The sequence below is a fragment of the Callionymus lyra genome, chromosome 1 (assembly GCF_982586985.1).
Source record: "Callionymus lyra chromosome 1, fCalLyr1.hap1.1, whole genome shotgun sequence".
Taxonomy (NCBI): Eukaryota; Metazoa; Chordata; class Actinopteri; order Syngnathiformes; family Callionymidae; genus Callionymus; species Callionymus lyra.
The window spans coordinates 12,060,507-12,077,770 of NC_141818.1; the positions used below are offsets into that span (position 1 = coordinate 12,060,507).

Here is a 17,264-nt window from a genome sequence, read left to right on the forward strand (position 1 = left end):
ATAAATATTGTGAGCGCTTCCAGTCTACTGCCTATAATTCTCGCCTGGACTATTACAACAGTTTATTTTCATGTCTTAACAAGAAGGAGCTCCAGTAGAAGAACTCACATTTCTCCGATCCTTAAAACTCTTCACTGGCTTCCAATTTCTTTCCGGAACAACTTTAAAATTCTGGTTCTTACTTTCAGATCTATTCATGGTCAGACTCCTCCTTACATCACTGATCTGATCCAGACTTACATCCCAGCTCGGGCTCTGAGGTCTGTGGATCAGAATCTACTGATGGTTCCTGAACACGGTTCTGGACCAGAGGAGAGAAATCCTTCCAGACTGTTGCTCCTAAGCTTTGGAACGATCTTCCTCTCTCTTTGCGCTTGATGGAGTCTACTGACTCCTTCAAGAAACATCTTAAGACGTTTTTATTTGTTCAGGCTTTTCCTTGATTTTCTGGAACTCCTGTTGTGTTATCAGTTTTATCTTGCCCTTTAAAGTATATACTTTTATGATTGTTTAAGCGCTTTGTGACCCTGGTCTGGAAAAGCGCTATACAAATAAAAATTACTTACTTACTTACTTCTACTTATCATTTATAGATCTGGAGCATTTCTTGGGTAAAAATGTCAAAAGTTTGTAAAGATTAAAATTAAATCTTATTAATGTTTGTACTTAACTAATAAAAAAAATAAGCAGGTTTTTTTTTCTTACTACTTTAAAGTTTTATCAGTAAATGTTGGAACCCTTATCTAACATCTCCAACTTTTTATCTCGGTCCACCTCATGCCTGACTGTGTTGGGTAGGCGGGGATTGTCCAGGCCTGACTCTATTGATTTGTTGGAAGGAGAGAGGAGGAAGAGGAGGAAGAGGAGAAGGTGGAGGAGGAGAAAGTGAAAGGGGGAGGAGTGGAGGGGGGGAAAGCAGGAGAGAGAACTAGACGCGAGAGTGCAAAGAGCAAGAGTGAGTAGAAGAAGTGAGTCTGTGGAGGAACCGCGGCGTGGATGTACTTGACGCGGGGGAAAGTGCGACAGTGAGCGGACTTTTTTTTTTGTTTTCTTTTCCTTCTTCTCCTTCTCCAGCGGGTCGGACAGAAGAGTGAGGAGGAAGAAGCCAAGAGGAGGCCCTGGAGACTAGCCCCACTCCTCGCCCCACGGAGCTCGGTCCACTCTCCCCTCCTGGCCCTGCATGGACGGGGATGGGGAGAGACGGATGTCGTGGCCGCGGGGCTGAGCGCCTCGCCTCGCCGCCGCTGGCGCGCCGCTTCCGGCCAGTGCTGCTGCTGATCCTCGCTGTCTGCGGCGGAGCTCACCTCGGTAAATGCACTGCAGTGACTTTTTTTTTTTTAATCTCACAATCGCAACTTATGACCTCGTTTAAGATACTTGTGCAGAGTTTGAAGAAGCGATTAGTTGTTAAAAAAAAAAAGAAAAAAAAAGAGCTGTGGTCCAGTAGGAGCCGCACGCCGGTGCCTGACAATGGCTCGGTGCAGCAGTCAGATCGGGTTTCTCCTCGACTCTCCCGGGCCAGTCTTTCCTCCTGTGTCTGCCCCCCCTTTTAATGGCTCGTGGAGGAAGGAGCGCCTCATGTTCATATAACACTGATAACAGTCTTATCGCCCTCCGCACACAGACTCTGGACATGTGTAGGTGTCAGTGGCTTCATAAAACAAAAAAGTTATGGTCAGAGGTTTATGGAGTCGTAAATATATATTACGCCGAGGTCGCATTGAGAGAAGCTAGACATGAATACATCTGTGATATTTATAAAGATGACAAAAAGAAAATCAATTTTCAAGAGCCATCAATGGGTTTTGAGTCGTTTCAAAGGCATTAAAACTGTTGTTTATTGTGAATAAACGGTCAATAAAATGACAATGCAACAGTAGAAATATAATAAAGTCTCATTAAACAGTAACTACCAGAGACCTGGATCCCAATAGACTCCCTTTGATTCGTTTAATTTATATTTAGAAACAAAAAGTAGTTAAATTCTACTTATTCTGTTGTATATTACAGTATATAAGACTCATGGAAGGTTTTAAGTGTTTACTGGTCAGTTTAACTAGAGAGTTAAATAACTTAAATAACATGTCAATCATCTTTACCTCATGAATGTGTTATTTATTCATATATTTATTGCCACTTTTGACATAGTATGGTCGAAAGACTTGTTTGAATTTTACTCGTTGCAGATTCAGTTTTACTTTAGGTTGTGAGCGAAGTCATTAAATGTATCCTCTCATATGTACTATATGTATATATGCACGTCATGTGTCAAAAAATATAGATAAAGTCATTTTATTTTCACATTTATTTTGTTTTGAAAATCACTACCAAAACCAAAAAGAGAAAATGTAAAGATATATGTAATTTTCCTTCTATTTATTCATATATACCTTATTCAAAAACAGCATATTTGAATTCATTAAGTAGTTTTCTATGTTCAGTTATTGTGTAACGTGTGTGTGTGTGTGTGTGTGTGTGTGCAGGAGGTCGGCGCTGTGTGGAGCAGTCACACCTCCAGTAATTCATTTAACACAGCCCCGGCAGCAGGACAAAACAGTCCCACTGTTTGGTGGGAACAGAAAGACCCGCACCACATTAAAAAGCCTTCAGGCTCGGCGTCTGTCACCTGGAAAGAATGTCCTCTATTTAGTCTGCATTCAAAGTAGCTTGTATATTTCCGGTTGTTGGGGAATATTTCATGTGTGACCAGCTGTCAGGAGAGTGTGTTTAGACAGGAAGGCAGGAATGCCTGAAGTGTTGACTATTGTTCACACTCCTAAATGTCTCGCTGACAGAGGGAGAGAAAACAGGGAAGTGTTGTGTGAGCTCCCGTAAAGCTTTTATATCTTCGCAGGGCTTGTTTGTGTGATTTCAGCTCGGCTAGAAAGAGAGAGAAATAGAGAGAGAGGGAGAGAGAGAGAGAGAGTGCACAACAGGGTGATCAATAAGCACTTCACAAGCCTCAGCTGAGAGGTGATACCAGCACATACTGCCTTAGATCTCTGGAGAGGCTGGAGGATGGGAGACAAAGAAGTCGAGCCTGGAATATCAGATTGTAGGGATGAAGAGTTCAGAGGGGATCAGTGGAGGAAAGTGCTGATGGGAGCAGAAAGATCCAGGTGCAACATAAGACAATACGAGGAGACTCAGACTCAACTGGGAATCAACTTAATAAGATAGTTAAAACATTATTACAGTAGAGATCATTTGGTACAATAAAGGTTCTTCTGCACGTCTGAAAGCTTCATAGGGTTACTTCGGTTTATAACCAATACTTCCTTATCTGAGCTCTCCTGGCACATCTTGCCGTTCCTTTTGAAGCGAAATATAACTTTGCGGAGAACTATTTGTCTGTGTAGCAACATTTTTGTACTCAATTATCCCAGAATAAACTCCCCAGATCAGATCTTTGTTAAGGTGAGTTGTTTCAACATAACTGACGGCCATTACTCTTTCCTTTAGAGGGGAATTAGAGTTCCTGGTGATTTAAAAGAACAAATTCAAAGGCCATGTAAGTGAGTTTTAAAGATTTGGTTTTCCCTTTTACAGACTTGCACGGACTTAAAAATGTTACTAGCTTAATTTTTCCGCTGATCGCGACAGATTCCAAAAAACGATGCAGAAGCTGCTAATGGCTACAAGAAGGCTAAGAACGTACCTTGCTTAATATTTGAGCTATGGAGATTTTATTAAGTCCTTGGGATCAGAAGAAGAAAAATAGCCTTTTCTCTAATAATAAGTGAGTAGTTAGCGCATTGAAAAAAAGGCTTAGTTCAGACACAGAGCAGCTCAAGGTCCGGTCAAGTCGTTTTATGATGGTCGACTCAAAATCAATGTGGATTGATTGATCGGTGTTTAAAAAAAGATAAGGAGCAGAGGTTATAGATGTCAACACTAAAAGTAAGACTGACGACAAAGTGAAGGGATTCGTTTGTTAAAGCAGAAAACGGAGATAATTGAGATTTATTGAGCCTAAATCATTCAAAATAAGACTTCCTGTTAAATATACACTCTGTTCGGCCTTTGGACTTAAATGGCTTTGGCTTAATGTAGTTTAAACACCCCTGCCCTAAGCACTCTGATTTTCTCACACATTAGAATTTAGAAGCTAAATTAGTGACTATATTGTACATCCATGTCTGTACTAGGATGGCGAATCGGAGCCACTGACCATTACATTATGACCACCGATCTAAAAAGGTCCAATCTTTTGCCAATACGTCATCAATGCGTCGCCAACAAACAGCGATCCATGCCGATGGTGCGTTCAATGACGTGCCTAACTTATGACGCACGTTACACAAGGCATAGTCAAGCCAATTGTCTTGCCAATATAATAACTCAGCCATGAAACACAGTTGGTTCTGCATGCTCAGAAGAAAAAAAGTGTTAATCTTCTTTTGTTTGATTCATTTCAAAGCCTCGTTTCTGACAAGGTGTCCTCAGACTGTGCGCAGATGTTGGCGTGTTGTGTGTGTCTCCGGATTTAACAAGCATGGGGGAGATTCTGAATCATAGTGTGAGTGGGGGGTCGTACCTGCACCCAGACTTTGAACAAAAAAAAAAATCAGCTCTCTGCTACCCCCATATGGCTGCTGCGTACACCGGACCAGGAGTGTACGTTTTTTAATGTAATAAACTGCTCATACTAGGATTGCTCTCGTTGGTCATTGCAGCTCCATTTTTTATAGTCGTTACTTTAATTGGATTACGGATGAATAACATTTTACTTTGCAGTAGATGGGTTTTGGAGTAGCTCTGTGTATCCCCTCGGGTGTGCAGCATTAATGGTATTTGCGGATGTTTTTCAGATTGTGTGCGGTCATTATTGGATTGTCGTACCGCCGACTGAGCATTGTCAACTGTTGGCCGTTAATGGAAATAATTACACAACCAGTTTTCAGACTCAGACATCTGTTTGTGCGTCCGTGAGTGTGTGTTTGTGTGGCTGCCCATGCACTGCAGAGCCTTTATCTGAGCTAATCTAATAGAAGTTTGCTTTGACTGATGCATTAGGTCTGGTCTCTAATCTCTCGCTCTTGCTCTCTAGCTGATGGCCGATGATACGGGAGGCGGGTCGGATTCCTGTTTTAGTCCGATGTGTAACAAAACCCACGCGGATATGAAACAAATGTGGCGAGATTGAACAGTAGACATGATGATTAGTGTTGATCCTGCATTAGCTAATCTCGCCCCTGTGGTCTGCACGGTTTCTCAAAGCGAACGCTAAAGGTTAGCATCGCTGTCTGTTGTTCGAATGGTTGAAGGTTTGATTCCCGACCTTCAGTATAAGATGCTCTACATCAGTGGTCCCGAAAACCCTGGTACAGGGACCAGTACCCCTCTCTGAGGCATTTGTTACCGGGGTGACTGTATTTATGTGGCCCTCGTGACGTCAAAGATCATGTTGGAATTAACAATATTAATTTTTATCATATTTTAGGACCTTTTTTTTCTGCTTTTATCACAAAAATAAGGTTTTACTGAATATAAAAGTTTTTTCTTATAAGATATTTAAAATAAGTTATATAAAATTAAATACAAAATTAATTTTACCATATTTAGCTTGATTTTATACTTTGTTCTTGGCCCTTCAGAAAAAGCCACTGTATAAAATGGGGCCCCTGTGCAAATTTAATTGCCAAGCACTTGTATAAAAAGTGTTTTATTTTGAAAAAAAAGACAAGATTTTCCCTCAAGCAACGTTAGTCTGTGACTCAAGACTCTTGTTTCCAACACGTTTACTGAAAACAAAAGTATATGAACTAGTAAAAACGAATAAAACACAAACACTATATTGAAGGGAAAAAAAGCTTAGAACTCTTAATCAGTTTTTAATGTGATTTAATGTGCCCTTATTTTTAGGAAATGTTATTTTATTTTCTATCTGGTGGTCGGTCAGTGATATAAAACCGACATTAAACTGGTCCGGGGTGTAAAAAATGTTAGCGATCCTGGCTTTAGACGAGAAAAAAAAGTAACAACACTGTAACGAGTGTCTTATAAGAACATTGAATTGTTTGTTTAAACCAGCGTTTTATTGAATCTGCGTCAATCATGACACAGGAAGTCTTGTGTTCTGTCGGACATTTTGAGCGTGACCAAGTCACGGCGTAAACAGCTCTTATCTGTTTATGAATAATCTTCATCGTCTGCTTTTGTTTTGAGGATCTGCAGCGAGTTGAATCGTCTTTGATCCGACCTATAAAACTGGTATTATCTCTCGTCTTGTGAGGTAAAAACAATCTTTATCTTTTCTTTCTGCTCTTTGGTTTATTACACTGCAGGTTTATGACTCTCACGGAGCGGCTGTGCTGATTGATCGAAAAACTTTCAGCCAGCGGCGAGCTCTTTATCCAATTTTATTAGACGGTAACAGGCCAGCAACATTGTGTGTTTAACATCAAAGCCAACTGCAGACTGCTCTCTGATTTCTCCCGAGTCCAATTCTTTTTACAAGCAGATTTCTGTTATCGTCTTCCCGACACTTTGACCCTCTTTGAACTTATTGTGTGTTGTCTGTGATCAGATGATGATCAGATCCTGTTTGACACCATCGTAGCTCGAGTGTGAATCCACCGCAGACACATTCCAGAGTCAGATCAGAACAAACCACTGCTTAAGTTGGACAAAGAAACTCATTAAAAAGTGTAAGAGAAGTTTCTAGTATAAGAAAACATCGATTAAACTCAAACACGATATTGATATTTAACAGCACTGTAAATATGTTTGGCTTTCAAATCACATTTCCTGTTTTATAATAGTTATTTTATGGTTTGTATTCATTATTTAGTGACGTGTGTATCAAATAAATTATTTGTCTTTCAGTAAATATTCACAGTGTTTGTTCTGTTTTTAAGCAATTAAGCTTCCGGCCGCTAGATGGCAGCAGTCATTACGTCCTCTGTGGCTAACGAACCAATGAAATCCCACAATTCCCTGGCAGTGACTGAGGACGAGAAGATACTGTAGACTAAATCAGCTTTTGAAGCTGATGTTTGGACATATATTGGTTTCCAAACAAATACAACAAATTCCGCAACACCAACACAACACAAATATATCGTTGTTATCATCTTATCACAATATTTCGAAATCATCTCCCACTTTATCGTGATACGTATCGTATTGCCAGACTCTTGCCTATACACACACAGACTATCGATTATGTGTTGGTGAGGATAAGATGAACAGAACCTGAATGAAATTAAACAATTTTAACTTAATTATATAACATTTTGGGGGAATTTGCCTGCTTGACCTTGGCTTCTACAAGATTTTTAGTGATGTAATTTACCATTAACCTATGTCCCTTAAAAAAAACAGCGTCTTTGTAATACATTTAATGTGAGAAATTATACGCTTTTTAAAACTGTATTTTTAGGCTTTGAAATAGTTTTTGGTTTTTATTTTAGTATAGTGTGTATACAGTTTTTCGATTTACAATTAACAAGCAATTTGAAAACATTTTTGTTTCGAAACATACAATTGCAGTGACTACTTTGATACATGAGGTAAACAAATTCTGAAATGAGTAAAGTACTCTGGAAATACTCCCAATAAAATGTTGTTCTTTCGATTTTCACACTGTATTTCCATTTACACACATTTTGACACATTTGTCCAATGACAGTCCAGTAAAAATCACTGCAGCCATGTGTGCACAATTACTCATACACATGAGTTTAACATATAAAAACATGGTAAGTCACACTGTTCCAGTATTCCCCGTCACTGACCTTCACCCTCTGTGCCCTGCAGGTCAGTGTCAGGTGGCCACGACCCAGTGTCGCATCCAGAAGTGCACGACCGACTTCGTGTCCCTCACCACGCACCTCACGCCCGCCGTGGACGACTTCCACGAGGAGTTCTGCAAGGCTCTGCGGGCGTACTCGGCCTGCACTCAGAGGACGGCCAAGTCATGCAGGGGGAACCTGGTCTTCCACTCGTCCGTGCTGGCCATCTCCGACCTCATGACCCAGAGGAACTGCTCCAGGGACGGACCCACCTCCTCCACCCACCCGGAGGTCCAGCACGAGCCCTGCAACTACCACAGTCGGACGCAGCACGCTCACGCTCACGCTCACGCGCACGCGCACACACACTCACATGCGCACCAGCACGGCCACGCCCAGCCCGGCCACACTCCGCCCGGATACCTGTTCTGTGGCCTATTCGGGGACCCCCACCTGAGGACGTTCAAGGACAGCTTCCAGACGTGCAAGGTGGAGGGGGCGTGGCCTCTCATCGATAACGACTACCTGTCGGTGCAGGTGACCAATGTCCCGGTGGTGACGGGCTCCAGCGCCACGGCGACCAACAAGGTGAGCAACAGCCTCTTAACAAGACTTTACTTCTTGAAATGTAATTGGATATTTGGGAAATTCCAAGAATTCCCTAAGTGAGAGCAGCTGGTGTAATTGAGTTTGTGTGTGACTGTGCGCCGCCGACGTTAACCTATTCACCGACGACCTTTTCACTTCCCTCAGAGAAAGATCTCACGTGTTACTATGTTTCCAAGGACACCAAAAGACTCTTTCTCTAATTTAAAACTGAGGCACACTTAAGGGCAGTGGTCTGTGCGCCCCCTTGAGGGCTCCTGGCGCAACGACTATGGTTTGGTGCGAAGTTTGGGTGAAATGTATTTCAAACAGACAAAGAAAAAACGACTTCACATTTATGATGGTAGATTGGTTTCTTAATTTTTTAATGAATTTAAATTAATTTAAAAAGATTTAAGAAAAATAAATAATGTCCTACTTAATCTTAAAATAAAATAAATTACATTCTTTTTTTTTTTAAAGTAGCTTCAATTAAAAAAAAAAAAAAAAACTATTTCAATTGTTTTGATGTTTTTATTTAAATTTTTAAATTTTTGAAGTAACTTTTTATTGAAAGTGAAGTGCAGGTCTTTTTTATTTATTTTTGTCTGTAGCTCTCCAAGATGCAGTAAGTCCTTCATCATGACCATGTTTTGAACTTATTACTTTATAAACTTCTCTCCCGTTTGAAATCTCGTCAAACAAGAGGTTACGAGAGCGGAGTCCATTTATCACGTAATAGTGGCTTCACTCCTCCTCCAGCCAGCTGTAATCGCGCCCCCTCTTTGTTTATACAACGAGTCCCTTGCAACTGAAGACCTCCTGGATTTATGACACGCCGTGACAAACCTTGATGTTTGACCAATCGCAGCAGAGCGGGTGTGGTTATGGTAAACAAGATTTTATTTCCAGAAAAAATAAAAGTTTTCAGTGGGCGTGGCTTAAGTACAAAAGTTAATATAAGAGACACTTAAATCAACTTGAAAACAAAAAGTACATAGTGTTGTAAATCCATATGAAATTTTGTTTGATTGACAAGTTCGTAGGATCGCTGCGCCGTCGGGACGTTTATCCGGAAAACATGCTCCGCCGCTAAAAGCGTTGGCGTGTCAAGCTGTTCCAGGTTTACATCCCAGCGAGACGCTCAGGTGCGAGTCCTGACTGCGGCTCTGTACTTGGTTAATGGCTACATATAGCACCCGTTGCTAATAGCAGCCATAGAGACGTGTGAAAGGACCCTCTGTTTACTTACGTGTGTCATAAGTGGCACTCCTTGCACTCAGAGGCCTAATGCACCACTTGAGTGTGTGTGGGTGTGTGTGTGTGTGTGTGTGTGTGTGTGTGTGTGTGTGTGTGTGTGTGCAGGCTCTTATGAAACACACATTAAAACAGATGATGACCCACACAAGGTGATCTTTGTGGTGTTAAGGAAGCACTGTTGATGTTTCCCATGATGGTCACACACACACACACACACACACTGACCCACACACACACACACAGACACACACACATACACACACACACACACACTCAGAGACCCACAAATGGCACAGCACAACCACTGCACTCTGAAACCATGACCTTGTGTCAGAGGTGGGGCAAACTATTAGTCACAATTATTAAGAACTCACACACACACACACACACACACACACACACACCTACACACGTACGTCAAACAAGCCTGCAGGCTTAACGGCCCGCCAGGCCTCATTCCTCACGGCTGTCATGTGAACAAAACAACCATTCACCGGAACCATGATGCTACCAAGCGCTGATGTGACGCTCACGCCACACCCTGCATCCAACACCGCTACTAATCAGTGTGTGTGTGTGTGTGTGTGTGTGTGTGTGTGTGTGTGTGTGTGTGCAGGAATGCCTCGGCGTGTTTGCGTAGCTGTGTCAAATTACGGCTTGTTAAAATCTCATTAGGTCATTTCTCCAGCGCGGTGCGATGAGAGTCAACAGTGTGTGTAATGGGTCAGTGTCAACAGCGAGCTGGTTGTGCGTGCGCCGGTGTTTATCCTCCCCATCTCGACGAGTTTAATTATTTTAATTTAATTTAAACACGCCGGAATGCCGAACGAGCGTCTGCTGAACATTCGTGGAACGTTGGGTCCGCGGATATATTTAGCACTTTTTTTTAATTTAGGATTTTAAATACAGTCGTTTTTTTTTAGTGCCGGGAAATGTTCTATTTTTTACCAAACTGTTTAAGAAGTTATTTTTTCCCGATTAAAGTCGTACTTGCAGTTTATTTTCGACTCCAGTTTCGATTGAATCTACTTTCACACCATCAATCGCCGCAAAAAAAGGAGTAGAAATTGCGTCGTCTGGATTAAAGGCAAGAAAGCCGACAAATCGCAATAGATATGACCTTACGACCTCTGATGCTGCGGTTTAGCGCGATGCTAACAACAAGCTAGCAAACACTTAGGACAGCAGATGTATGTCATAATAGCGAATATTCCTTAAGTAAACGTGCGAAATAAAAGGTATATTAATGTTTAATATCGACACATTTTTATTAATGGTTAGAAAGATACAGTAGAAGCTAACGTTTGTCTCAAGTATGAGGCTCATTAATTGTAAAAATATATCACATATCGCGCCATTTTTCTTTGGAGCTGAGACGTCAAACTCAATCACACAAGGGGCCAAAATCTTTAAGCACTCTTGCTCGAGGGCCAAACTAATGATATATTTTACAACCTCAAGCTCTATGTGTAACACATTTTTAATTCAATAAATGTAGTTTCAATATAGAAATTATTTACTAAAATTAATTGAACATTAAAATAAACACATGTTTCATTAAAATATTTTAAATAAAAAATAAATAAAGACCATTTAATTATTAGAAATTACAGCAACCAAATAGCAAAAATAAATCTAAAATAGTCAACTTTTTAAATGTTAAATTAAACCATCACTGACACTTATCTACTTATATATTGGAAACTAGAATTGAGGTCAAATCCTTCAGGAAGCAAACAAATTAAGGTTTTGTTTGTCTGTTTACAATGAAATATATATTTAAAATGTTGTTTTTGTGTTCAGATCACCATCATCTTCAAGCCCTACGAAGGCTGCACGGACCAGCGCGTCTACCAGGCCGTCACCGACAACCTCCCCGCTGCCTTCGACGACGGCACCATCAGCAGCGGGGACCCCATCCACTCCTCGGCCGGCGGCGGCGTCGACGGTGCCACCGGGAAGGTCAGGGCGCTGTGGATCTCGGAGCGCAGCCCGGGTCACCACGTGGAGCTGCACGCCGGTTACATCGGCGTCACCGTCATCGTCCGGCAGCTGGGCCGCTACCTGACCCTCGCCGTGCGGATCCCCGAGGACCTGTCCCGGGCCTACGACGCCACCCAGGACCTGCAGCTCTGTCTGAACGGCTGCCCCAGGTCGGAGCGCATCGACCAGGGCGGTCACCTGCCGCTGACCCCCCCGGCCCTGAGCCTGCAGCTGCCGCGGCGACCCAGCTTCGCCCCTCAGACTCAGGCGGCCCCGCAGGTCTTCAGCGTGGACGGCGCCGAGGAGCGCTGTCGCGAGAAGCTGTCGGTGCGAGACATTTACTACTCGTCCTGCGTGTTCGACCTCCTGACCACCGGGGACGCCAACTTCTCCGTGGCGGCCTACAGTGCCCAGAAAGACATGGAGAGCCTTCACCCGCACCAGGACCGATGGAGGATCTACCCTAAAGGCTCAGCCAAGTCCCACTTTGACACCCCCAAACTTCTCCTCCTGCTCCTCTTGTGTAGACTGTGTGTGTGACTCCGACTGTCTCTCGGGAGTGGAATTTAAAAAGAAAGTTCTTCCCCTCAAAGATCCAGTAGAACGAACCCTCATTAAAAACCCTGCGAGTGTGAACCTGAACACACACTCCGAACTGTAAATATTTTAGTTTTTGGTGCACCAGTGTGTCAATGTGATTTTCCTTTATTACCTCAGACGGAGGATGTTTGTTTAAAAGAAGCACTTTATTTTCTTTTTTTTTAAATCCACAACAGTGTTTCTTATTCCTGATCCCAAAAATCTCCACTGGATGACATCATCTGATTTTTAAATTCAGTTGTGATTTGAACAAAACTATAAACATCCTGTTTAAGTATGATTTTTTTTAAATCATTTCATATTTTTTTCTCTCCAGAGGAATCAAACAAGTTTTTTCTGTTGAATGTATTTCCAATATTGATGCCATCTCTACTGTACATTTGTTCCTTCAATCTGTGTTTTCTCTACTGGATCAGCTTTTTTCATGTCCAAAGACTTCTTCTGCTCTTCTGTTGAACATCGCTCGGCTCCGAACCAGCACTTTCTCCTCGACACTTGTCAAACGTCAACACTGGGTTGTGATAAACGTGACTTTATTCACAGTGAAAACCTTCAAAAAAACCCTCTCGTAAAGTGTCGCTGTCCTGTCGCCACATCCGACTGACGGTGTCGTGCTCCTGTGTGTGAATGTCCGTCTGGTGACGAATGACTGGTCAATGTTAATACTTAACTTATTTATGACAGTAGTATCTGTAGAAGTCCCGCTTCATATTCTCGCTGTTTGGTCAGAAACATCAAGTCAGATGTGATTGTACTGCCACCTAGTGGCGCTCGGTTGCTTTGTAAGCGTGTTTCTCAAAACACTTAAAAAAAACATGGAGGAAAAAAAGAATTGTTGGTGTGTTTTTTGTTCGTGTCGATATAACGAATTATTAAAACTGAGGACGACTGATGACAACTACTTTCATTATATATTTATTCTTCCAAAACATGATTTTTTTTTATTTTTTCCAGAATTAGTAAAAACAAAAACAGTCAATTCATTTTTGAAATAGACTTTTCTCTTCTCTCATTTAAACAGTTCAAGTTGTTTTTTCCCCTAGTAAAAACATAATTTGACCTATATATGATACCGATCTGACAACCTAGTATTAGGGCCACTTAAAGATGATTTTAAAATATATATTACAAGATAAAAGTCGTATTTATTACATGCATATATATATATATATATATATATATATATATATAATTTCTATATGAAATATTACCTTTATTCAAGTTATATAAAAACACATCTATTAGACATTTTTCTTTCAGGCTTTTCCCTGATTTTCTGAGACTCATGTGTTGTTCTTATTGTTGTTATCTTGACCTTTTAAGCATATATTTTTTTGAGTATTGTTTTGATTGTTTAAGCGCTTTGTGACCCTGGTCTGGAGAAGCGCTCTACAAATATAAATTATTTACTTACTTACTTACTATTACAAGATGATTCAAATCATATTTTAAAAATGTATTACAAGATTAAAGTCTTATATATTGATTTTATTTTTATACGAGATTAAAGTTGTAGGTATTACATCTATAACAAACTTAAGCCGTATAAAAATTACATTTATTATGAGTAGAAAGTGTTATAAAAATAATGATGCCTCCAGCTCAATTATAACAAGGTGAAAGTTCTTAAACTCATAATAAATGTACATTTATATTATTCTAATCTCTTAATAAATCCAATATATTTTGATATTTTAAAATATATTTGACACTTTAATCTCTAAATTAGTGTTAAATACGACTTTAATCTCATAGTATTTATATCTTAATAACAAGCCCTAATACTGCGTCGTACCGTTGTATACACTTAAGGTTAGAGGAAAGTATGAACTAATAAACATGGTTTCAAGAGTGTTGCTGGCGTGTACAAACCTCTTCTGAGGTCACGTCTGATCAGATACTACAACAAACCGTCACTTTCAGCAGCACCTGGTGTCTCCTGCTGACAGAAAGGCGCCAAGATTTCCAGCTGGGTTTCTGGCAGCTCGAAGAAAAAAATGTTTTTTTTCCCTTTTACTCTTGGAGATCACAGTCTTCCCACTGACTGCTGGACCTGACTTGAAGTCCGGATCACAAGAGTGTCAAGAGGTTCATCAAGGAGCGAATCTTCAAAGGTTGTCTTCAGTGTTGAGAAACACAGAATTCTACAGAAAAAACGAAGATGAGTCAAAAGTAAAATCACTTGATCTAAAAATGTGCGCCTCACCACTTCACGACAGCATATAATGTGATCAGCGTGTTGAACACAAGACTCTTGAAGAAAAGCAGCCTCAAGATCAGAACCTTCATGATGTTTGTCATCCTGACCACGTCTGGAGATTAAAACAAACACTTGAATAATACAATAAAAACATATTTATATTCAGTTGTTGGTTCACCTCCTACATCTGGTTCCGGAGAGCAGACTCGACTTTCATCACCTGGATGATTGACAGAACGTGTCAGGGATAACCAGATGTACGATGCAACAAAAAAAGATTAAACGTGGATCTACCTGAGGAGATGGTCCGACTTTTCTTCCGTGCTCGGGGGTGTCGGTGATAGCGGACGTTGCAACTGAAAGACGGCCAGTGGTTGGTCATGACGGCGATGGCCGACACCGGGCCGTGTTCACGGTGTTGCCGGTTCACTACAGAGCTGTACGTCGAACCCATGTGTTGATCCACCGACGGTGACGTCCAGCTGACCTCCATGTGACCTCTCCTGAAGTTTCTCACCACGCACACCAACAGCGTCCAGCCCAGACGTTCCCCTGACAGGTGCACCGGTGGAGCCAAGGAAGCCAGGTCATGACCTTTGACCGCTGGTGAACAAAACTCTAGTCATGAACTTTATGTTTTGTTAGCAGAGTCCATAGTAAATTACTTAATATATATTAGATCTTAACTCAACCATGATCAACGTAAATTAAAGATACTTTCCTGGGAAGAAGTGAAACATTTAGTTACACTATAAGTCAAAGTATTTCATCATTATTTTAATCAAATTATATTTTTTTGCTATTTAATTTGTTGACAATTGAATTCTCTTATAATATTTAAATATTTAAAATTTATTTTCTAATTTAATTTAATTTTAAGTCAAAATATTGTGCCTTTTAGTGAATAAAATGTTATATTTATATACCTGCCTTTGCGAAAAAAAATGACTATAAGACTTAAAATATTATCTTTAAAACAATCTTGTGATAGGCTGGAACTAATGATCGCGTGAGTGAAGCATCATGGGTAACGCGTTTCAAAGCTCAAAATTGTTTTGTTTTTTCTTGGACTGTTCTTTAAAGAAAAAAAAACGTACATACGCTTTAATGCTTACAAATAAAAAGCTACACTAGTGGGAGATTATGACATCAGACTTTCTAAAGGTCTGCAACAAAAAAATATAAAATGAAAGGTATTTTAATTTTGTTTGCATTTAAATAAAAGTGCAAAGTTTCCACTGTAAACTCCAAACTAATTGATCAATCACTTCTGTGTGTATTTATTTTTTAGATTTCTTGTTATTATAATAAGTCATTTGTTGTATTATAATTTTTATTTTATTAAAATTAAAATGTCATATCCCAGTCATTGTTATTACTTTATGAAACATATTTTATTTTTTAACTTTAATAAAATTTCCTCCAAATTAATCATACAACAACAAAACAACAGCATTATGACTTAAATGAACTGTAAAGATAAGAGACACATATTAAGAAAACAAAATATTCTAAACTTACCTGTGAACGACAAATAGATGATTGGCAGGTACAACAGACACCGGGATGTTTCCCACATGGCTTCACTTGAACAAACAGTTAATGGATTAACAAGTTTTTGTGAGAGACATGAGAGGTGTGTCACACCCACACACACACACACACACACACACACACACACACACACACACACACACGCACGCACACACACACACACACACACACACACACACACACACACACACACACACACACACGCACAAACACACACACACACACACACACACACACACACACACACACGCACAAACACACACACACACACACACACACACACGCACGCACAAACACACACACACACACACACACACACACACACACACACACTCTCACGCTATAAGCAGATAAACAGGGACACCTGCAAATGTCAGTTTGGAGTGCGAAAAAAACAACATCTCTAATCCCACAGCTGTACACACACACACAAACACACACAAGTGCACACATTCAAGCAGTGAATTATACTACACAAAGGGACGTTTTTAAGTTGTTATATCTAAATAACCGAGCTGTCAATCATATCTGATGTAGTGTTAAATATTATTTTTGTCACTTATTTTCTTAGATTTTCCTTTTTTATTTACTTGAATTATGAATTCATCCCCTTTTATTCCCTTTTTCTATATTAAAAATGTTAAATAAAAAACATATTTTTATATGGGTGCAACTTTTTTAAAGAGATGTTTTTCTTTCCTCATGCATTTGTTACCCACAAAAAATACATAAACAAAAACAACCACTTAGCCGTCGCTCGGGATTCTTCACTCTTAAAAACTTAAATCGGGAGAGTTCTCTCTAAACTTTACGGTAAATACGGTAAATAAGTTTCCCTTTTGGGTTTATATACTTGAGTCAGTGCCTCACCAACCATTAACCTTTACCACACGTCACTGTGTTATATATGTCCTCTATGTAATTATTTTATTTTGTTTCTTTTTTAAGTTAAGTAAAGTCAAGTTATTTTTATTGTCAAATATGCATGTATTAAGACATACACTATAAATGGAATTGTGGTCCTCTCTGACCCATGATGCAACACGTGAAAAACATGAATACGGTTGAAAGGACTTAACAACAGACACTAAACACCTAAAACAATCAAAGACTTAACAATTAAAGAAATGAATTAAGACATTAAATAATAAATAATAATAAATAACCAACAAGAAGAAATAAATAATCAAAACACTTAAATAATCAACTAATAAACAGAATATAAACAAAAAACAAAGTTAATGCTTTATAATATAATATAATATAATTTAATAATTTAAATTTAATAAGTAAAATTATTAAGGCTAATGAGCCGTCAGTCATTAGCCTTAATAATTTAAATTTAA

General features: G+C 39.8%; 2 protein-coding genes across 2 annotated transcripts; one reads left to right on the forward strand and one right to left on the reverse strand.

Annotated features, from left to right (window-relative positions):
• The first annotated feature begins 900 nt into the window (after window positions 1-900).
• Window positions 901-13,013, forward strand: rgmb (repulsive guidance molecule BMP co-receptor b). The gene is made up of 3 exons (XM_087793910.1): window positions 901-1,308; window positions 7,762-8,324; window positions 11,385-13,013. The coding sequence occupies exons 1-3, from the start codon at window positions 1,191-1,193 to the stop codon at window positions 12,102-12,104; spliced, it is 1,401 nt and encodes a 466-aa protein (XP_087650036.1). The 5' UTR covers window positions 901-1,190; the 3' UTR covers window positions 12,105-13,013.
• Window positions 13,014-13,066: 53 nt separating this feature from the next.
• LOC148088010 (uncharacterized) lies at window positions 13,067-16,408 on the reverse strand. The gene is made up of 5 exons (XM_087793922.1): window positions 15,886-16,408; window positions 14,659-14,967; window positions 14,543-14,584; window positions 14,371-14,476; window positions 13,067-14,308 (listed from the first exon to the last, which is right to left on the reverse strand). Coding segments are annotated over exons 1-5 (516 nt in total). The 5' UTR covers window positions 15,944-16,408; the 3' UTR covers window positions 13,067-14,307.
• Window positions 16,409-17,264: the final 856 nt, after the last annotated feature.

Excerpts from the sequence above, each read along its gene's own strand:
- rgmb (XM_087793910.1), top strand. The coding sequence starts at position 1,191 with ATGGGGAGAGACGGATGTCGTGGCCGCGGGGCTGAGCGCCTCGCCTCG. Across the intron at positions 1,309-7,761 it reads CTGCGGCGGAGCTCACCTCG|GTCAGTGTCAGGTGGCCACG; the intron begins GTAAATGCACTG and ends TGTGCCCTGCAG. Across the intron at positions 8,325-11,384 it reads GCGCCACGGCGACCAACAAG|ATCACCATCATCTTCAAGCC; the intron begins GTGAGCAACAGC and ends TTTTGTGTTCAG.
- LOC148088010 (XM_087793922.1), bottom strand. The coding sequence starts at position 15,943 with ATGTGGGAAACATCCCGGTGTCTGTTGTACCTGCCAATCATCTATTTG. Across the intron at positions 14,968-15,885 it reads CATCTATTTGTCGTTCACAG|CGGTCAAAGGTCATGACCTG; the intron begins GTAAGTTTAGAA and ends TTTGTTCACCAG. Across the intron at positions 14,477-14,542 it reads TCCGGAACCAGATGTAGGAG|ACGTGGTCAGGATGACAAAC; the intron begins GTGAACCAACAA and ends TTTAATCTCCAG.